Consider the following 18,294-nt stretch of genomic DNA (forward strand, 5'->3'; position numbering starts at 1 on the left):
CCAGAGTAGAGGGGATTTGAGGGCAAATGAACCACCAAATGATAAAAACAAAATGGTAAGGTTTAAACAATAGGGGAATCTGGGTAAAAGATGTACTGATGTTCTTTGTATTATTCTTAATTCTTGCCAATTTTTGGTAAATTTTAAATCATTTCCATGTAGAAAGTTAAAAAAAAAACAATTAGGAGGAACTGATACTGGGCTGTGAACCTCATGTTTTGCTAACAAGGCTATTAAACTGCAATCATTAAAAAAAAAAAAAAAACTACCACTGACCATTATGTCATTTTGTTTAAAAAAAGAAAAGTGTGAGGAGGGGCATTTTAAATATCCAAAACATAGTAGTCATACCCAAAAAAAGAATGGTCCTTTAAAATGCATAACTTCATATTTAAGAAAAAAAACTTATCACATTATCCTAATTTTTCTCATTTCCCTGTGGACAAGGGGAGCTTTGTCAGTTTGGTATTAGGGAATTAGTATTCTAAACAAGGTGTGTTTTCAGCAATGGATGAAGTACAGATCAGTGGAAAGAGCATGGAGGCAAACACTGAATTCAAATCCTGGTGCCAGAAGTTACCAGCTTTGTAGCCAGTTTCCTCACTTGCAAGACAGATAGTTTAATCATGGGACTGTTAAGAGAATTAAATTAATGTATCTAAAATAGCACTTGACACAGAGAAGGGTGCTCAACAAATGTTTCCTACTCTCCTTTTTCTTTCTGTTCTCTGGAGATGAATCTGACTGGGGCCATATTAGCCTTTTCCTCATTGATCAAAACATGCCCCCCATTAGGATTATGTAAGAAACAGCATTATCCTGAGAACAAACCTTCCTTCTGAGTAAACTTTCCAATAAACTTCATGAAAACAGAAGCCAGAGATACTGGACAGTGAAATGGAAAGATAGATGGCTCATAAAAACAGATGACTTGGGGAATGGCTGGTTAACTGGTGAGTTCTGTTAAAGAGGTCAAGACAATTGGAGGGAAGATAGTATTAGTCTGTATTAGAAAAGTTTGCTGCTCAGAAAAAGATAAAACAGTGTATTTTTTCTTCATATATTCACAAGTCTATTTTGCAAACAACCATCTATTTCCAAGAATGAATAATTTATATAAAAAATAAACTGTATTAAAATCACCAATTCCATTTGTTTTACCAGCTGTGTATTTTGAAAAAAAAAAAAAAAATCAACTCAGTAAAATGTCCATAAATTATGAGATTTCACCCAATTGTCTATTTTTTTTTTTTTTTTTGCTTCTTTCCATATATTTCCTATTCACATCTAATAGGACAATTTCCTTTTATACTGCCATTGACAGTAATTCTTTAAAAATCTGTTTTTAAAAATAAAGAAAAAAGTTTAAAAATAACTAAATTGCATTATAGCAAAGAAATGTATATTGCCAAACAGAAATTTAGTTTAACATTTAAAATCTTTATAAAAGATAAACAAATCCTGATTTTCCCTTTATTTTATCATAATTGAAAAATGAAATCACTTAACATGATCACTTGATACATAATTTCCTTAAAACTTCTCTATGGTGAAACAAAGCTCTATATATTTAAAGAGTGTGTATAACAGTTATAACACTCATGACAATTTCAAACCAACTAGCACTGGTATAGCTTCAAATTACTATTAGTTGTGGCTATTTTTGGAAAAAAGGTACAAAGCTTATTAGGGCCCAGCATACCAGAAAACCTTAATTTTACATTGTCATAGAGTTGAAAAAGTGACATTATAGTGTGAAGACACTATAAATTGCCATTTCTTTCTCATAAGTCTCTTAAAACAGGCTGCAAAAATATTCAGTACCTCAAATATATTAACTAACAAAAATATTTCCATTGACTACCTTTTGCCCAGAGTGATTAAGGACCAAAAAATAGAATTCTTGTTGCTTTATTATCTGATAAACTGCTAGTAAGCTCCCGTTAGTTCTTTAGACATTACACCAAGTCATCTTGGTCTTCTGATCATATATATATATTCATATATATATATATATGTATTTTTTCAAGTAAAGAAATGTTTAACAGATGTAAACTATTTATTGAATATTTGCCACCAAATATTGTTAAATACATTATCTTGCAGCATATCGCTTTCAAGTTAAAATGTCAAACAAACACCAATATTTACAATTCTTTTAAGGAATGTTATATAATGACACATTAAGGCGTAAATTCTTTTGGCTTATAATTCTTAAAAGAATGATAATAGCAAAAGTGATGCAAAATCTTCAGTGTGAGATTATGATTAAGCTACATTTTACAAAAATATGGTGTAAGATGGCAATAATCCCATTCAACATCCTGGATTAGATCCCTTCAGGAGGGACTGATAATTTATACAGTCAAACTTTAAAATTTACAGATAAAGGCAGTCCAATACTGCCACTGAGAAATACATTTCTTAACATATACAACTTTCAGGCCACAGTTTTGAAGGTCTGAAGTATCAAGTTGGTTTGATGAATTAGTCGGTTGGCACTTATGAACACATTTATTGCCCTGTTAAAAAAAAAAAAAAGGCATTAATTTTATCAAAAAAAAAATTCATCCTTTAAAAATATTTATACTTGATGCCATCCACTAACAGTAGCAATGAAATCAATTTAGGGAAAAAAAAAAAGAGGCAAGTTAGTACTAAGGATCATGTTTTACACCAGCTTGGAATTGAATGGTCCTGCATCATTTGAAACTATCTAGGAATTACTGCCCCCTAGTGGTTCCGGCTGGCAATAAGGTGTTGGTGGGCTGCTAATGATAGGTGGCGCCTCAACAACCGGATTTCCTGAGGTTGAACAAGTAACTGGCCAAAAAGGATTCAAATGTAGTCTCCAGCTCTGGTTTCATATAAGTTACCAAAATAATATCTGTGCCAGTATTATATTCAGCCTCAAAATCTCTACTTCAATGGACATATCTCTCTTACCTTCTTTCAAAAACAAACAAAAAACAAAACAAAAACTATGAGAATTCTAAACTACTTTTAGAATAAATCTATTAAAACAAAATAATCATGTGGTTTCAATATTTAAGAGCTGACAATATATAAAAATTCTTAAAAATTACTTTGTGCTGCACACATTTCTCCTTATCAGCCCATCTTCATGTGACTGGAACAAAGAACTGATGCCCTAGTCCCACTGTGTGGTCTTATCAGTTTCTCAATATCATAGCTAAAACTTTTATCTTCATCCTAGACATTTCTCAAAAAAGAGGGACCAGAAATAATTAGTTGCATCAGTGCAAATTCATACCCTTACTGGAAGATGGCTCAAAGAACAGGCTCTATTAACAGTTTTCAGTTTCAAGAAAACAGATACAAAACTAAAACCAAAAATAATGGCACATTATTCATATACAAATAGTTATAAAGAAGCTACTGAATGAAGAAAAAGTAGCAGGGAGCCTCAGTAATCCATATGAAGCGTACATAACTTCAGATTAATGAAAATTAGGCTCTAAAGGAATTTCTACCTTTCTATGTGCTTATTTCATGATAGTTCTTAATTAGAATCAGAAATAATGATCCCATCATGTAAATTATTCTTTTGATGTGTTTTGGTTATTTTGGCTTAGCAGTGGAGACCAAGAAAAAACAGATATAAGTTTATTTTCAGAACACACCTGCAAGCTTATTAAACTAAGTCATCAAGGAGCATTTCCCCTAGACTATCTGAACAGTAACAAAAACCATTAATAAAATGTACCTCATATCTTTAATTCATAATATAAATGTAAAGAAATGTAAAGATTTCAACCTATTTGAACTGTTAAAAATAAATGAAAATTAACAGACCATTCTAATGTATTTTTATATTATAATAATATTGTAATGTTTGACATGGATATAGGGATCTTTAAACTTCAATGGTAGGATAAATGTTAGAGGTCCCCGCCAATGATACATGAAATAATCACTATTTAGATTGTTTTTCTGACCCTAAGCACTGTCAGAAAATGGTCTTGTTCACAAAATTTCTAGTATTCTACTTGAGATACAAAGAGCTCTCTATAAGGTACAATGCTACAGAAGACACGGCCCCTCCATCAGCTTATACAGTATATGTACATGTGTAAAATGTATATGTAAAAACACATAAATTTTTTGGTTTTCTGGAGTGTTCTATAGATAACTGTATGCCTAATCTTAAAAACAACATCCAATTTACCTTTTTAGTATACTATTTATCTTACAGAACAACAGTGAAAGCCTCCCTCCTTCCAGAGTGGGTCACAACCTTTGTAGTACTTCTAAATCACCTGGAACACTTTTTATAAAAGACTTATTAAATCCTGGTCCCACTCCAAGCTACCTGAATCAGAACCCCTGAAGTTGGGACCAAAGCACTGGAATTTTAAAAAACTGAACCAAAGTGATTCTGATATGCAAATGGGATTGAGAACCATTGCTTTAACTTTCAGTTCTCAACAGACCTGGCAGTATCAGTATTATCTGAAAACTTCTTAGAAATGCAAATTCTTTGGGCACCTGGGTGGCTCTGTTGGTTGAGTATCCTGACTCTTGATTTTGGCTCAGGTCATGATCTCAGGGTCATGAGATCCAGCCCTGAAATGGGTTCCACAGGCAGTTTGCGTGAGATTCCTTCCCTCTGCCCCTCCCCCAGTTCACATGTTCTCTCTCCCTCTTTCAAATTAAAAAAAAGAGAAATGCAAATTCTTGGGTCCACCCTAGACCTATAGAATGGAGGGAGGGGAACTCCAAAAGCAATTACATGTACATGTATAAAATGTATATTTTGTTCTTTAATAAGCCCTCCAGGTGATTCTGATGCTCCTAAAGTTTGAGAACCACAGCTTCAGGGGCTGGTGAAGTAGGCCAGTAAGCCAAATCTCACTTCCCATGTTTCTGTACAGCCTGCAGGCTAAGAATACTTTTATATTTTTAAATGACCAAAAAAAAGGAGTATTATGTAACAGGTGAAAATAAAATAAAATTCAAATGTCAGTGTCTATAAATCAAGTTTTATTAGAACACGGCCATAATGTCACTTGTTTCCATACTAAGACTGCTTTTGCACCACAACACCACAGCAGAGGTGAAGTAGGTAGTTCTGACAAGCCCACCTATAGGTGGACCCGAAATATTTGCCATGAGGCCTATTTCAGAAAAAGTCTGCCAACTTCTGCTCTAGACTAGTTATGGCTAGATTATCAACCAACAGTCTATCTTAGTTACTAGCTAACTTGAGTATGAACAATATAGTAAAAGGGCTTAATTTATATGGTTTTAGTATTATATAAAACCACATAATTTAATTTTTTTTAAAAAGGATAATAAATGACACTACTTACTTGCCATCTTTAAAATAGGTTTTCAGAGTATCACTGAAGCTTTTGGAGTACTTTACAAATTCTTTCTTTTGGTGTTCAAGTGCCTACAGACATCAAACAGAGTAAGAAAAAAATATTAAATAAGAAAAGAGAAATAACAGAAAAGCCAAAATCAAAGACAAGAGATTATATAGAATATAGGATGGACTTCATATATTACAAATTGGAATTTTTAGAAGTATTTACTTAAACATATTTTAATTCAAGGACAAAACCAGTGGTTAATGATACAAAACTATTTTCAATAATCAAACCATCTTAGTATTTAATTCAATAAAACAACTAAGTGTAAATCAACATCTAGGGTGGCAGCTTATATAAGGCTTCTACTAAACTTACCCTGCGGTTCTGGTATTGATACTTCTTGAAGACATTATTCACTGTATCAAGAAGTTCTTTTATTGCACTAGCTATATCCCTGTTGGATAAGGAAAAAAGAATCTTAAAATCAGTTATATTTGGAAGAGGGGTGTGTTATTTTATATATATATAGATAGATATGGGTATATATATCTATAGATATACATATATATAAATATATATAGATAGATAGATATATTTTTTTAAGGATTACTAATCACACTGTAATTACCACATTAACACTGCATCAAGCCCAAACATGACTTGTTGGTTGGATGGATTTTAGCCTACATGTACCCTTTTATGATCCTGACTTCTCTTGCACTGCTGACCAAACGTTCTATAACTAATTTCAATCTTCCCAAATCAGTAACATTTCATTCAGCACTACTTACTCAAATGCATTATAAGAATTACCTCTGCTTCTCATCTTTTCCAGTTATGATTTTTCCTTTCTTTGATGAATTCAAGCTAGTATATTCTCTACGTTTGCTATGTCATGAACAATTACATAAAATTTTACTATTACGTGTACCACACTTCTGTATTTATCAGCACTTCGTTACATACCTACATAGCTCTTCTAAGACACATCTACCTTCTAACAACTGCCTATACCCCTCTTCCAAAAACTTTGCTATCATTATTTCCTTTGGAAAATATATTTAAATTCCTGAGAGAGACAGTATCAGAATATTTTTCTACCTTAACCTTTCAGCAATTATCCTTGGACTATATATGCATCAACACCTTCCTCCCCTTTTAAGCAGATAAAGAGAAGAAATCAATAGTTCTCATGAGTTGACTGTTCTTCCTATCCATTAACCATTTTTTTTCCTAAACTTTTCTTGTCTTTTCTATCTATGCTTTTTTCAACTTTCATCTTCTAACTGCATAACAATTTTTTTTTTGCCAAACTGAACTTAAACTTCTGCTGTGCAAATGCAATGCAAGTGTGAAGATATGAATTATTAGGACATAAATCTAAACCATCCCAAACATCTTTCATTACTTTTTAATCACAAATGTCAGATTTCAGCTATTTCATACCTAAAACATTTCAGCTTTACTAAAGAAAAAAAACACAAAAAGCTCTGTATCCAGATTATATGTGTGTGTTTCACAGCATTTTTCTAGTAAATAAGCATGTAGGATGTCTAAGAATTACAAGTATACAGTATTTGGGTACAAAAAAAGTACGTTAGCCTATTCGAAATAGTAGTGATATTTGTATTAAATACTTTAATAAATAATTACTTATTACCTCCTGTATGTCAAACACTGGTATCGGGCTGAACATTAAAATATTAGATTCAAATAGGACAATGAATGTTACATGGAAATGGTATCTGTCCACTCATTTTTTTTTTTTCTCTTTTTGCCTCTAGTTTAGGAACAGCAGTTTTAACTTACATAACTGTTCCTTTCATTTATGGTTTCAAGTAAGTTGACTCCTGTATTGCTGTGATGTGCGTAAACCACTGCTTAATAAAATGTCGTATGACCATGACATGAGAAAAATTACAATTTCAACAAATATTTGGAAGTTACTTCAAACCCACAATGAGCCCATTTAAAGCAGAACATAATGAAGCAAACTACAGTGATCAAACACGGAGGTGTTTATACACAACTACTTTGTAGAATACTTTAATATTCTGCTTTAAAAGGGGGAATTATAAAAATGTGCTTTCAGGGCTAATCGACAAGATGAACATATGCTCCATATACAATGATAATGGCTAGATTCCACAGGTCAAACGAGCAGTGAGTTCTCACTCACCTGTAAGGAAAAAAAAAAGGGTTTTCTGAAAGGTACCACAGACTTACTAATGAGTATTGGGAATCTGTACTTTAAAAGAAAACTTAAAAAATAAGCCCCCCAGGTGATTCTGCTGATGAACCAAATGTGGAAACCCGTGTTTGGAAACCTAGAGCCTAGAACTAAGGTTTGATCTATCACTAGCCACAGAACTTTATAAAGAACTCTACAGAATGACCCAGGCTGTTTATCCCCAGGCCTGGCCTTCTCTAAAAACAATCTGTGGCAATTTATATCAAATATTACATCATCTGTATGTACACAGAACGGTATTTTCATTTAAGGTGCTAGGGTTTGCACCAGGGAAGCTAAATTATATTAGTAACTAAGGGTTTGTTTCCTACAAGAGAAAATAATCAGCACTAAAAAATACTTCAGACAATTAAACAGATCAAGAATTAAAGAAAATAACTACAGTGTAATTACAAACAGTCTGGAATTAAGTGATTCTCTGACAAGGGACATATAGTAGGACAGAATTTTCGCAGTTTGCAGCTTTTAGTGAGGCAACTTTGGGGAAACATACACTCAAAAGAGAAGACGACAGGCATCAGAGGAACTATAAACATACATCTTAAAAAAAAATTGCAATAGTAGACTTTCTAATCATGTAACTCAAATTTATATAACATATTTATGTGAACATTCTAAAGGAAGAAAATTCCTATGCTGTGTGTTTAGTTAGGTCTAGACTGGACATCTCTGGAAAAGCTACTCTGCAGCCATCAGGAAAACCAAACTCTGGTGAATTTTAGCGCATGAATATGCAAATACATAGTAAATAGATAAATGCACGGCTTTCTGGTTTATTAAGTCACAAGTCTCTACTAGTCATCCATTAGAATGCATCAGACCTAAAAAAAACCCTATGCAATTAAATTTATTAAATATTTGCATAAGCTTAAATGTAGTCAAACAGAAACATTCATTAATCAAAAGAACTTTTTTTTTTTTAAAGATTTTATTTATTTATTTGACAGAGACAGCTAGAGAGGGAACACAAGCAGGGCGAGCGGGAGAGGGAGAAGCAGGCTTCCTGCGGAGCAGGGAGCCCGATGTGGGGCTCGATCCCAGGACCCTGAGATCATGACCTGAGCCGAAGGCAGCCGCTTAACGACTGAGCCACCCAGGCGCCCCTCAAAAGAACTTTTAAGATATTTATTTGCTGGATCATTTTTCCTAATCAACCCCACAGAGAAAAGTGGGGGAAAAAAACCCTTATTTCACAAAGCTAGTATGTGCTGTGAGCACATACTGGGTTCTGTGTGAGCCACTTTATGTATGTTTGTGTATGTCCTTTCTCTCAATTCTTAAAACTGTTACCCTCATCTTTATAGGCAGAAACTAGAAAAACAGAAGCTAAGCAACTTATCCAAGGTCACACAGCTAAATGTGGAAATGGAAATTCAAACCTAGGTCTGCTAACATACACACAAATACCTGGATATTTGTTAGCTGATGGGAATCTTCCTTCTACTTAATATAACCTATGAAATCACATATAGTACTTGGATAGTATCTTATACATGTTTCTTGAAAATACTGCTAAAATAAATGAAGAAGATAATTACCTTAAGTATGAAAAAGTAAAATATTTTAAAGAAAAAACAGTAACTGCACAGTACGTTGTGCCTGAAGGATAAGCCATTTTTTATTTTGGTGCAATTTTATCCACTAATTTGTTAAACAACTAACCATGGAGACAGTATGTATCAAAATGTGTCAGTATATATCTGTGATACAAATAATCACACCTTACCTATCTATGTTAATTTATACATGGTCTCATATATATTATCAACAAACTTTCCAGGGCCAATTATACCTCCTAAAATGGTTAAGAAATAAATTTTAAATGCCAATACTCTTAATTCAGTTGTGCGGAGTACACTCCAGAAAACAGAACTGAAATATTACTACTGCCCCATAAATGAGAGAAAAGCCCTTAATTCAGCCTCTGTCAATGACTATGGATAAGACTCTTAGGCTCCTGACCTCAACTTCCTTATGATTAAAATGTGGCTGTTTATACAGTGTTTTTCAAATATATCTCTCTTAAAGCCACAATGGGTTTAGCAGAGATGCCTTGGGGACTCCCTCAAAGGGGTAAGATGGTGTCAAAGTAGCAGGATGAGGGCTCTGGGCCTACCACACCTACCCCAGCTTCAACCACTACATTCTTCTCTCTCTTACCTACTGGCATTCTATATTAAGATATCCTTTATCACACCTCTTCCAGATAGCTAAAACTTTTTTCAATTACCAAGTTAGACCAGCATTATTCATCTCAGATTGGGAAGCAGCAGAGAAGACAATGGAGTGCATCTGCCTGGGTTCGAACCCAGATCTATCAGTTTACCAGCTCTGTGACCTTGGAAAAGTTACTTAATTTCTTCACCTGTTATAGCAGTGTTATAATAAGTTAATATATGTAAAATGCTTAAAAGAGCACTGAGAATGTAATTCTAATAAGTGACTACTATTATTAAGATGGCACTGATTCAATAAACCTCTCCTTCAATGACCCGAGGCAAAATTTGCTGAAAATATTATTTTTAAAATGTCAGATCTTCATAGAAATGCCCCACAGATCATAAACAAATATATGATCATCAAAACAAATTAAAATTTTATTAAAGTATTTGAAAATTCTAAAAATAAGTTGCTTAAACAACTGTGCTTCACGTAACTGGCAATTTATCCTTTTATGAGCTAAACAAGTTTACTTTATATTAGACTAAAAATAAAAAACTATTAAAACAGTTGACTATCTTCCTTTTTCACACATTAAAAATAGTTAAAGGAAGTTGAGGCTTTCCTATAAAGGTAAAATATTTACCTCAGGATTTGTTCCCTGTGACATGAATTTTAGCTAGGCAATGAAAAATCTTTTTCGTATTTTCAGGTTCTCAATTAGAAGACCTAAAAGAGACTCCTTAATAGCTGGGTTGCGTACCCATCATAAACCAGTACTTTCTAAAATGGGATACTCTGCCCCCTATACCACTCAAAATAGGTGCCCAAACTAGCTAAAATAACATTTTGCAATGGGAATTACAAAAAATACTGTTTCCAAGAGATGAATGTTAATATTTACTACAAGCGAACCTCTTTCCATTCTTTCAAGATACGAAGTATGATGATGCGGCCTCTTTCAGAAAACAACAACAAAACCTGTGCTAAATCTTTCCTTTTCAGCAATTTTTACTTGTGGTTTCACCAAAAGGTTGCATTGATAGTGCAGCTCTAATTATTCCCAATTTTCTTCATAGTATATCCAGTGGGGCTGAAGAAAATTGAGACTGTTTACTCATCCAGAAATTATGTTTGGATTTTCCCCTGATTCTCCCACCCTCTTAATCCCTGAGGAGAGTGCCCCTGGTTTGAGAGCCACTGCTCAAGGATGACCCATCTTGCTGCTGCTCACCAGTCAGCCTTCTGGCCCCATGCGTAATCTCGGTCTTATTTAACCTGTATCCCAAAGGTAAGGATTTGGAGGTTTACAATTTGGCCAATATTTAAAAATGCTATTCAAGCCTAAGAGTAAATTACTTATTCTAATAACTTATGCCATTTCTGCAACAAAAACAATACTGGTATCCTTTGTTACCAATACTATAATTTATCCAACTTCCCTATTTACTTTAATCCGACATTTACATTTTTGCATTATTTTTTGTAGTTCTAACTACATTCCAACTTATGTACATTTCATTCACTGTTTTTATATGAACATTCTAAAAAATTTTATCATACTCTAAAGCCAAATACCACAGCTTAGGAGTTAATAATCAAAATGCAGCATTTAAAAATTTCAAGTCTGATTTCAAATTAAAATTTCCATTTAATATTAATGTCGTACCAAAATAAAACACCTAGAATGAGTGGTTCCTTTGAAGTACTTTCAAGAAAAGAAGAACCAAAGCCAAAAGTTGCTTACTTGATTGTCTGCAGAAACCTCACTCTGTCATTGATCTCATCTGGGATCTTACTGAGAATTTGCTTAAGTGCTCGTGCCTTTTCATTTAGGTCCTGGAATTCTGGCTCTGGTCGTTCAATCATATACTCTGATAAAATAAATACATAAAAAAAACCATCATGCAACTCTGTCAAATTCAAGTCTACGAATTCCAAATGTTGGTTAAAGAGGTGGAGGAAAAAGAGAAAGGGAAAGGAAAGGAAAGACAAGGTTGCAAGGCAGAATTCATTAAAGTTCAACTTAGTTCAGAAATAATATTATGGCTCTTCCCAAGTAAAGGATCAAAAGATGAAAGACTAAACATTTTCAATTTGGGATAAATGGAAATTCAGTGAAATCTTAAACAAACAAACAAATAAATAAAAGACAGGCTCAATCAAATTTACCAGGCCTCTGAAGCTATATTTCATAAGGAAACCTTAAGGTAATGACATTCATAACAAATATAATGACAATATATATCTGTCAAGGGGGAAGAAGAGCTTAATAGCCAACCTCTATATTGAATATGTAATGAGTTCATGATATCAAAACCCAAACAACCTACTAATATCTTCAGCACATTCTTGAAATCTCACTTAAAAACACACAATAATTTATATAGATGTCTGCCCCATTATCATCACAATAATAACAATAACAGTAAGAAAGGGGAGGGGCAGAAGACCCATCTGTCAAATAAAGACTTGGAGGAAGTGCTTTTCAACAACTGTAAGAAAATTATATAAGACTCGGACTACCTTCTACATCATCAGCTGCCATTCGAAGAAGGGACTCTGTGAAGTTAACTTCTACACTTTTTTTCTCTAAAATTTTCATAATGATGTCTTGTGTAAGTCCTGGATTTTCTTTTTCAGCCTATAAAAAAGAGAAAGCTATTTTTAAAATACAGAAGCTTAATCAGCATTTTAAAGTCAAAACTTAATTGTTTAGAACCTGCTGGGAACCTCTTAGAGGAATCAACTTATGACAGCAGAAATCTTTGTAAAGTAGGTGTGGTGATAGCATTCACTTATGTTTTGTCAGAGCTTATGCATCGGTGACTTATTACAGCCATGGTCCCATTTGCCATTTGAACATAAAGTACTTAACATTTCCTATTTCTCCTCTACATTCACTTGCAATCAAACCAGTAACAAAAATAGAAATAAAGATTTTTATATATTTTGGTAATCCATCAATTACTCTGTTCAGTAGTTTAAATATACTAAGGACTTTTAGCTTTTTTTCATTAGCTAATATTTCAACTTGAGGATCAAGCTGTAACTCATCTTACCAGTACTTTGCAGATTATTTTAAATGAACAGAATGTCAAGAAAAACAAAAATGAAACAAAAAGACAGGATTTCTTTTGCAGGTTTTATTTAAGCTATATAATCCTTTACTTTTCCATGTAATAATTTTCATTTCCTATTTTATTTCTGTAGCAAGAATATTTCCTTTTGTAGCAAGAATATTTGTAGCAAGAATAATTTACAGAACATCATTTAATCCTTTTGCTACCTCCTGAGCTTGTTTCACTGATGAGTTTGCATTACTTCTACGTTACTTACACTCACTAGGACACTAAAATCTTCTAGCCATCTCAAGACTGAACACAGAAGGGCAACTGGGTGGCTCAGACGGTTAAGCGTCTGCCTTCAGCTCAGGTCATGATCCCAGCGTCCTGGGATCAAGCCCCGCATCGGGCTCCCTGCTCAGCTGGAAGCCTGCTTCTCCCTCTCTTACTCCCCCTGCTTGTGTTCCCTCTCTCTCTGTCTCTATGTCAAATAAATAAAATTAAAAAAAAAAAAAATCTTTAAAAAAAAAAAAAGACTGAACACAGAAAGTTATGAGTTTATCATAGTTAAATTTTCAGATTTGGGTTTTCCCCAGTAATTCTGTCCCATTTTATTATTTTTAAAAATTTTGTATTGACACTCTAAGTTTGTTTCTTTTAGGATGCCTGCCAATTTTAATCATTATGCTGATGATTTCCTATCTTTTTTGCCCAATATTAAACAGCAAATAGAAACACAATTTATGATCCTAATCAGACAGCAATCTATTTGCTTCCATATGTGTCAAGCACATTTAACCTCTGCCTTTTCAATTCCATTCTGGTATCACTGCAGATCCAGTTTCTTCCTGTTCCTACTGCTCTGTCCATTAAAGTATCTTGTTTCTCATTAGGCTTCAAGTATCAGAAACTGAAAGGTTTTGGAATGGAATGGGAAAAGAAAATATTCACGTTTATCTCAATCCTGGGATCATTTTAACTGCTGTCATATGCTATTCAAGGAAATCATTTTGATAGATGATTAATAACAATAAAGTGTATCCTACTGAATTCCATTTCCTTTATAACCTGTTTTGATTTTTCCTTCCATGAATATATTTAAGATAGAATCTATTTTTAAAAAACAAGGGTTACCTTTAAAGGAAAAGTTGTACAAACATGGGCTAAGATGGTGTCAACATTATTAATTTGGTGACCTGCCACAAAACTATATACACTATTTAGATAAGTCAGCATTTGATAAAATGGTTTATCTTCTTTCTCTAAGTAGCATTAAATTACCTATATAATGCATCATCTTACGAGGCAGGGGAGTACTCTCCATGTGCTTACAGAATATGCCAGCAGAACAATAATCTCTCTCTGATTAAGTTATAATAAACTGCGAAAGTCATTAAATGCTGAAAGCCTGAGAATAAAGTTTTCAACACCAAGTTGTGTGGAGCCCCAAACTGCCAAAACCAGAGCATTCTAGAAATCTTACAGAGGTCTCTAACTTTCTCAGTTCACAAGTGTTCTTAGGGCTAAGAAAATAGTGGCTATGTAGTAGTTAGGTTCAAATAACCTCGTAAGTACTCGTGTCCTAACTCTTAAGAACCTAGCAGGTTCTAAAAATACACAAATTGAAAGAAAAACATTTTATTTCATTCTTAAATAACCATGATTACTTATTAATGAGATGCATTCACCTGTTGGGCACTACACAATTTCTCAAATGTTGGAATTAGACTGGATCCTACAATCCTCATTTCCTATTGGGACACTGATTTTCTTGTGGTACTTACTTTTTATCACAGAAATGGCCAAAATTCCAACTTTACAAAAATATGACATCACTGCAAGGAATGTAGCCCGATCTAGTATGTTGAAATTGCAAACTACCTCAAGCTAGCATAGTTCACACAGTGTCAGATGTTTAGTATCACTGTGTTCCTTTAAAGTTTTAAAATAACTCATAGCACTCTTCTGAGTTTGCTGTGGGGCCCCAGGGTGCCTCAGTACCTAGCTCAGGAACAATCGTCTTAGTATCTTCTGGCTGAAATCCTTAAGCTACTTACTTTTCATTTTAAAAGCCTGAAATTTACGCAATGTCTCTGACTGACAAAATAAATAGATCTGTGCTTAAATTGGAGACTTTTAACTACCTATACCTTCAGGTTTTCTCCCAGAATTACAACCTTGAATTCTGTGGGGATCCAATTTTTATGAAGAATCCCACTGTGAAAGAAAACTATCCCCAAAGGCAGTAACATCCACTCTCATGATTCAGTGATTCTCAACAGCACAACCTATCAGAACTTTCCACAGGGGAAAAGAATCAAAGAGAATAGACATCTTAAAAGATAATATTCATTAGTATTTTATCTTGGGAAAAACAATTTTAATCCCTTTTCTCGTGATAATAAAAATATCAAACCTTGATAAATGACACTTGTGGTCAAATAACTGGAAATATGGACATATATTTTGGGAATATTAATAGGGATATATGGGTGGGTGAGGCACTTATTTTTTTATTTTTTGAGAACGAGAGAAAGTACGGGGAGGGGGGGAGAAGCAGAGGGAGAGGGAGAAGAAGACTCCCCACTGAGCAGGGAGCCCCATGCAAGGCTTGATCCCAGGACCCCGGGATCATGACCTGAGCCAAAGGCAGATGCTTAACCAACTGGGCCACCCAGGCGCCCCTGGGTGAGACTCTTAAATTTTTCAAATAAGTTGTTGTTTTAAAAACACAAAAATCTTCATCTTCTTAATGCATACCCTTTTAATTCCATTTGAAATTTAACAAATTAAATATGATAATAAAAATCAATCAATGCAAAACTGACTAATTTATTTTCCTCTCAAAATAACTTCCACTTTGCGCAATTAACAATCAGTGCCATGGATAATAAAATTTATCCATATGTTAAACCAGATCTATCAAAGCACATACTTTAAACATACTATTTGCTTTTAAAATGTACTTTAGTGTTAAAACATCAGATTATATGTAAGGATATTTGTAAGAAAAAGCTTAATGAAATTTGTTATTTTATCTCTTTTAGAAATGACATTGAAGATATCATCTACTACTTCAGACAGAGTCCTCCTTATGATGATCCACAGGAGAAATTTCTCTCTGTTCTTGCTATCAGAAAAGCTAAAAAACTGACTTTTCCTTATCAATACTATATTGTGCAATAGGTCGCCTTTCCTTCCTTTCTTTGGCCACAAAGAAAATAGCAAGTTAGTTTAAAACAGTTTCCATCATGCCTCCCTAATAACCAAATATGCCATTCCAGAGCCACACTGAAGCTCAAAGAAAAAAGAAAAAAAAAAAAAAAATTGATGATATTGCTTCATTCCTTCTCTTCATTAACCCACTGATTTGTCAGAACATATTTTAATTAAGCTACTATGTATGAATACACAAGCACTGCATTTTAGAGTATTAATAACATCAAAATAGCTCTAATATAATATATACAATGTAAATTCTTGTGGTGAAGAGAGATGTCTAGTGACAGTATCTATCCTAGCAGTTAAGAGTAGTATCAATAAACAATCTTTGCCATAAAAAGAACTCAAGCTTGATGGATTTATAGTTCTAATCCAATAAAATTTAACTATAAATTTATTCTAGATTTAAACATTAAAATACCTGAAATAGAAGTTATTTTAGATATTAATGGGAACAAACACACAATAAGTAAATAAAATTGAAGTTTTGGGTACCCTGATATGTACTGGGAAAGGAAGGGGGATGGATAAAGTTTTACATGAAAGAATGCACCTAATATATAGAATAGGACTGTCTAATAGAAATATAACGTAAGCAACAAATATCATTCATTGTAATTTTAAATTTTCTAGTGGCCATGTTACAAAATAAGAAATAAGTGAAATCATTTTAAAAGTACATCCAAAATATTATCATTTCAACATATAATTAATATAAAATACTTATTACTGAGTTATTTTACATTCTTTTTCTTATACTAAGTATTCAAAATCTGGTGTGTATTTTACACTTGGAGTACAACTCAATTTGAACTAGCAACATGTGGCTAGTATTTATCAAACAGTGCAGGTCTAGAGACAACAAAAAAGTTCACTCTGACAGAGTGACTTAGATGTATGTTTGTAAGGTACCCTTAATCTGACCCACACACAGGTCTTGTTTTCCCATCAAAAATACTGTTTTATACTTATGTTCTATAATTAAGCAATATGAAGAACATCTTTTTGAGTTATAACTTTACAAAAATTTTTATCAAGTCAAATAACAGAAAAAGAAATTAAAAAATATACTCTAAAGCTAAAGAGAAAAGACTCCAAAGAAGTCAGTTTCCAAAACAAAGTATGACAAAAAGATGATTGCTAAGGAAACAGCATTTGTTTCAATTCACTTTTGGGAAATGTTTTAAGCTTTACAGAGTACACTAAAACAGACGTGAGACAGCTGAAGAGGTTTTCACTAAAAGGAAATAAAGTGGCAATTATCACATGGTATTCAGATTTACATACAACATACATTTTAAGCATCATAACAAATTATTTGCACCTCACCTTAATGAAAGCTGCTCTCAGTGTCTGAGCTGCTGACAGGTTTACTCGTTCTAGCTGCAATATAAATTTTAAATCACTATTAATATCAATTTCCTCAGAAAAAGCACATTTCTGATATTCCATTCTACAGTAATAACACTGATAAATCCATCATTTGATCAACAAATATGACTGTGACCTTTAGGAAACAAATCCAGTATGTGTAGAATGAGGGTAAACTTTTGTACTTAGATAGTTAAATACATCTTTCTAAAACAAGGGATAGTAACCTGGCTTCAGATTTTTAGCCTCATCACTACTGGTCAAGATGGGAATAAACACAAGATGGGAACAAGTTCAGGAAAGCTCTTCAGATACACTTGCTATTTATTCTAAATTACCTTAATTCTTGAAATACACAGGTCATCTAAAATTTTCATTAGAAACCATAAGAAATTAAAGGATGTATGAGTTCTTCATTCTTTTTAGTTTTAAAAACAAAACACACTCTACCTTAAAAGTGGATTTAAGATAAGCACAGAATGCAAAATAATATCAAGTCCCTATAGAAAGAATAAACATATTTACTTCAATTACTGAAAATAAGGTTCGAGATCAACTCTCAATGCTCTGTTGCAAGTATATGGCAAATGTGGTGTGCACTGAATAGAAAATGACCAACACCAAGAAAACATTTATTATTTAAGATTTTTTGTATTTATTACCTTACTCCTTTTTAATTATTTTACAATCCCTCAGCCAGGGATTAAGTTGAGATTAGTCTATTTTATTAATTAGCAAACAGCACTGACAAAAGGTTTGATACTAAATAAAGACTGTGGATCATCTGTCCTCTATGTTATCTAGATTAAAAAAAGGTTACCTAAAATACTGAACCAAAAGTTCAATCCCAAAGCTTTTAATTTTAATATCAAATATGTGAGGTTTACAA

General features: G+C 33.2%; 1 protein-coding gene across 3 annotated transcripts in view; it reads right to left on the reverse strand.

The window, feature by feature from the left end:
* Window positions 1-2,040: 2,040 nt before the first annotated feature.
* The window catches only part of PDCD10 (programmed cell death 10), a 42,272-nt gene continuing 26,018 nt past the window's right edge, over window positions 2,041-18,294 (reverse strand). For all 3 annotated transcript variants that reach the window (XM_006735708.3, XM_031030597.2, XM_081829138.1), the window contains exons 3-8: window positions 17,364-17,417; window positions 12,274-12,391; window positions 11,495-11,621; window positions 5,712-5,790; window positions 5,334-5,416; window positions 2,041-2,522 (exon numbers count right to left, since the gene is read on the reverse strand). In XM_006735708.3, coding sequence (XP_006735771.1) covers window positions 2,441-2,522; window positions 5,334-5,416; window positions 5,712-5,790; window positions 11,495-11,621; window positions 12,274-12,391; window positions 17,364-17,417 — 543 coding nt within the window. In that variant the 3' untranslated portion in view covers window positions 2,041-2,440. The remainder of the gene's footprint in view (window positions 2,523-5,333; window positions 5,417-5,711; window positions 5,791-11,494; window positions 11,622-12,273; window positions 12,392-17,363; window positions 17,418-18,294) is intronic.

The sequence above is a fragment of the Leptonychotes weddellii genome, chromosome 1 (assembly GCF_054177405.1).
Source record: "Leptonychotes weddellii isolate Sample4059 chromosome 1, ASM5417740v2, whole genome shotgun sequence".
Lineage (NCBI taxonomy): Eukaryota > Metazoa > Chordata > Mammalia > Carnivora > Phocidae > Leptonychotes > Leptonychotes weddellii.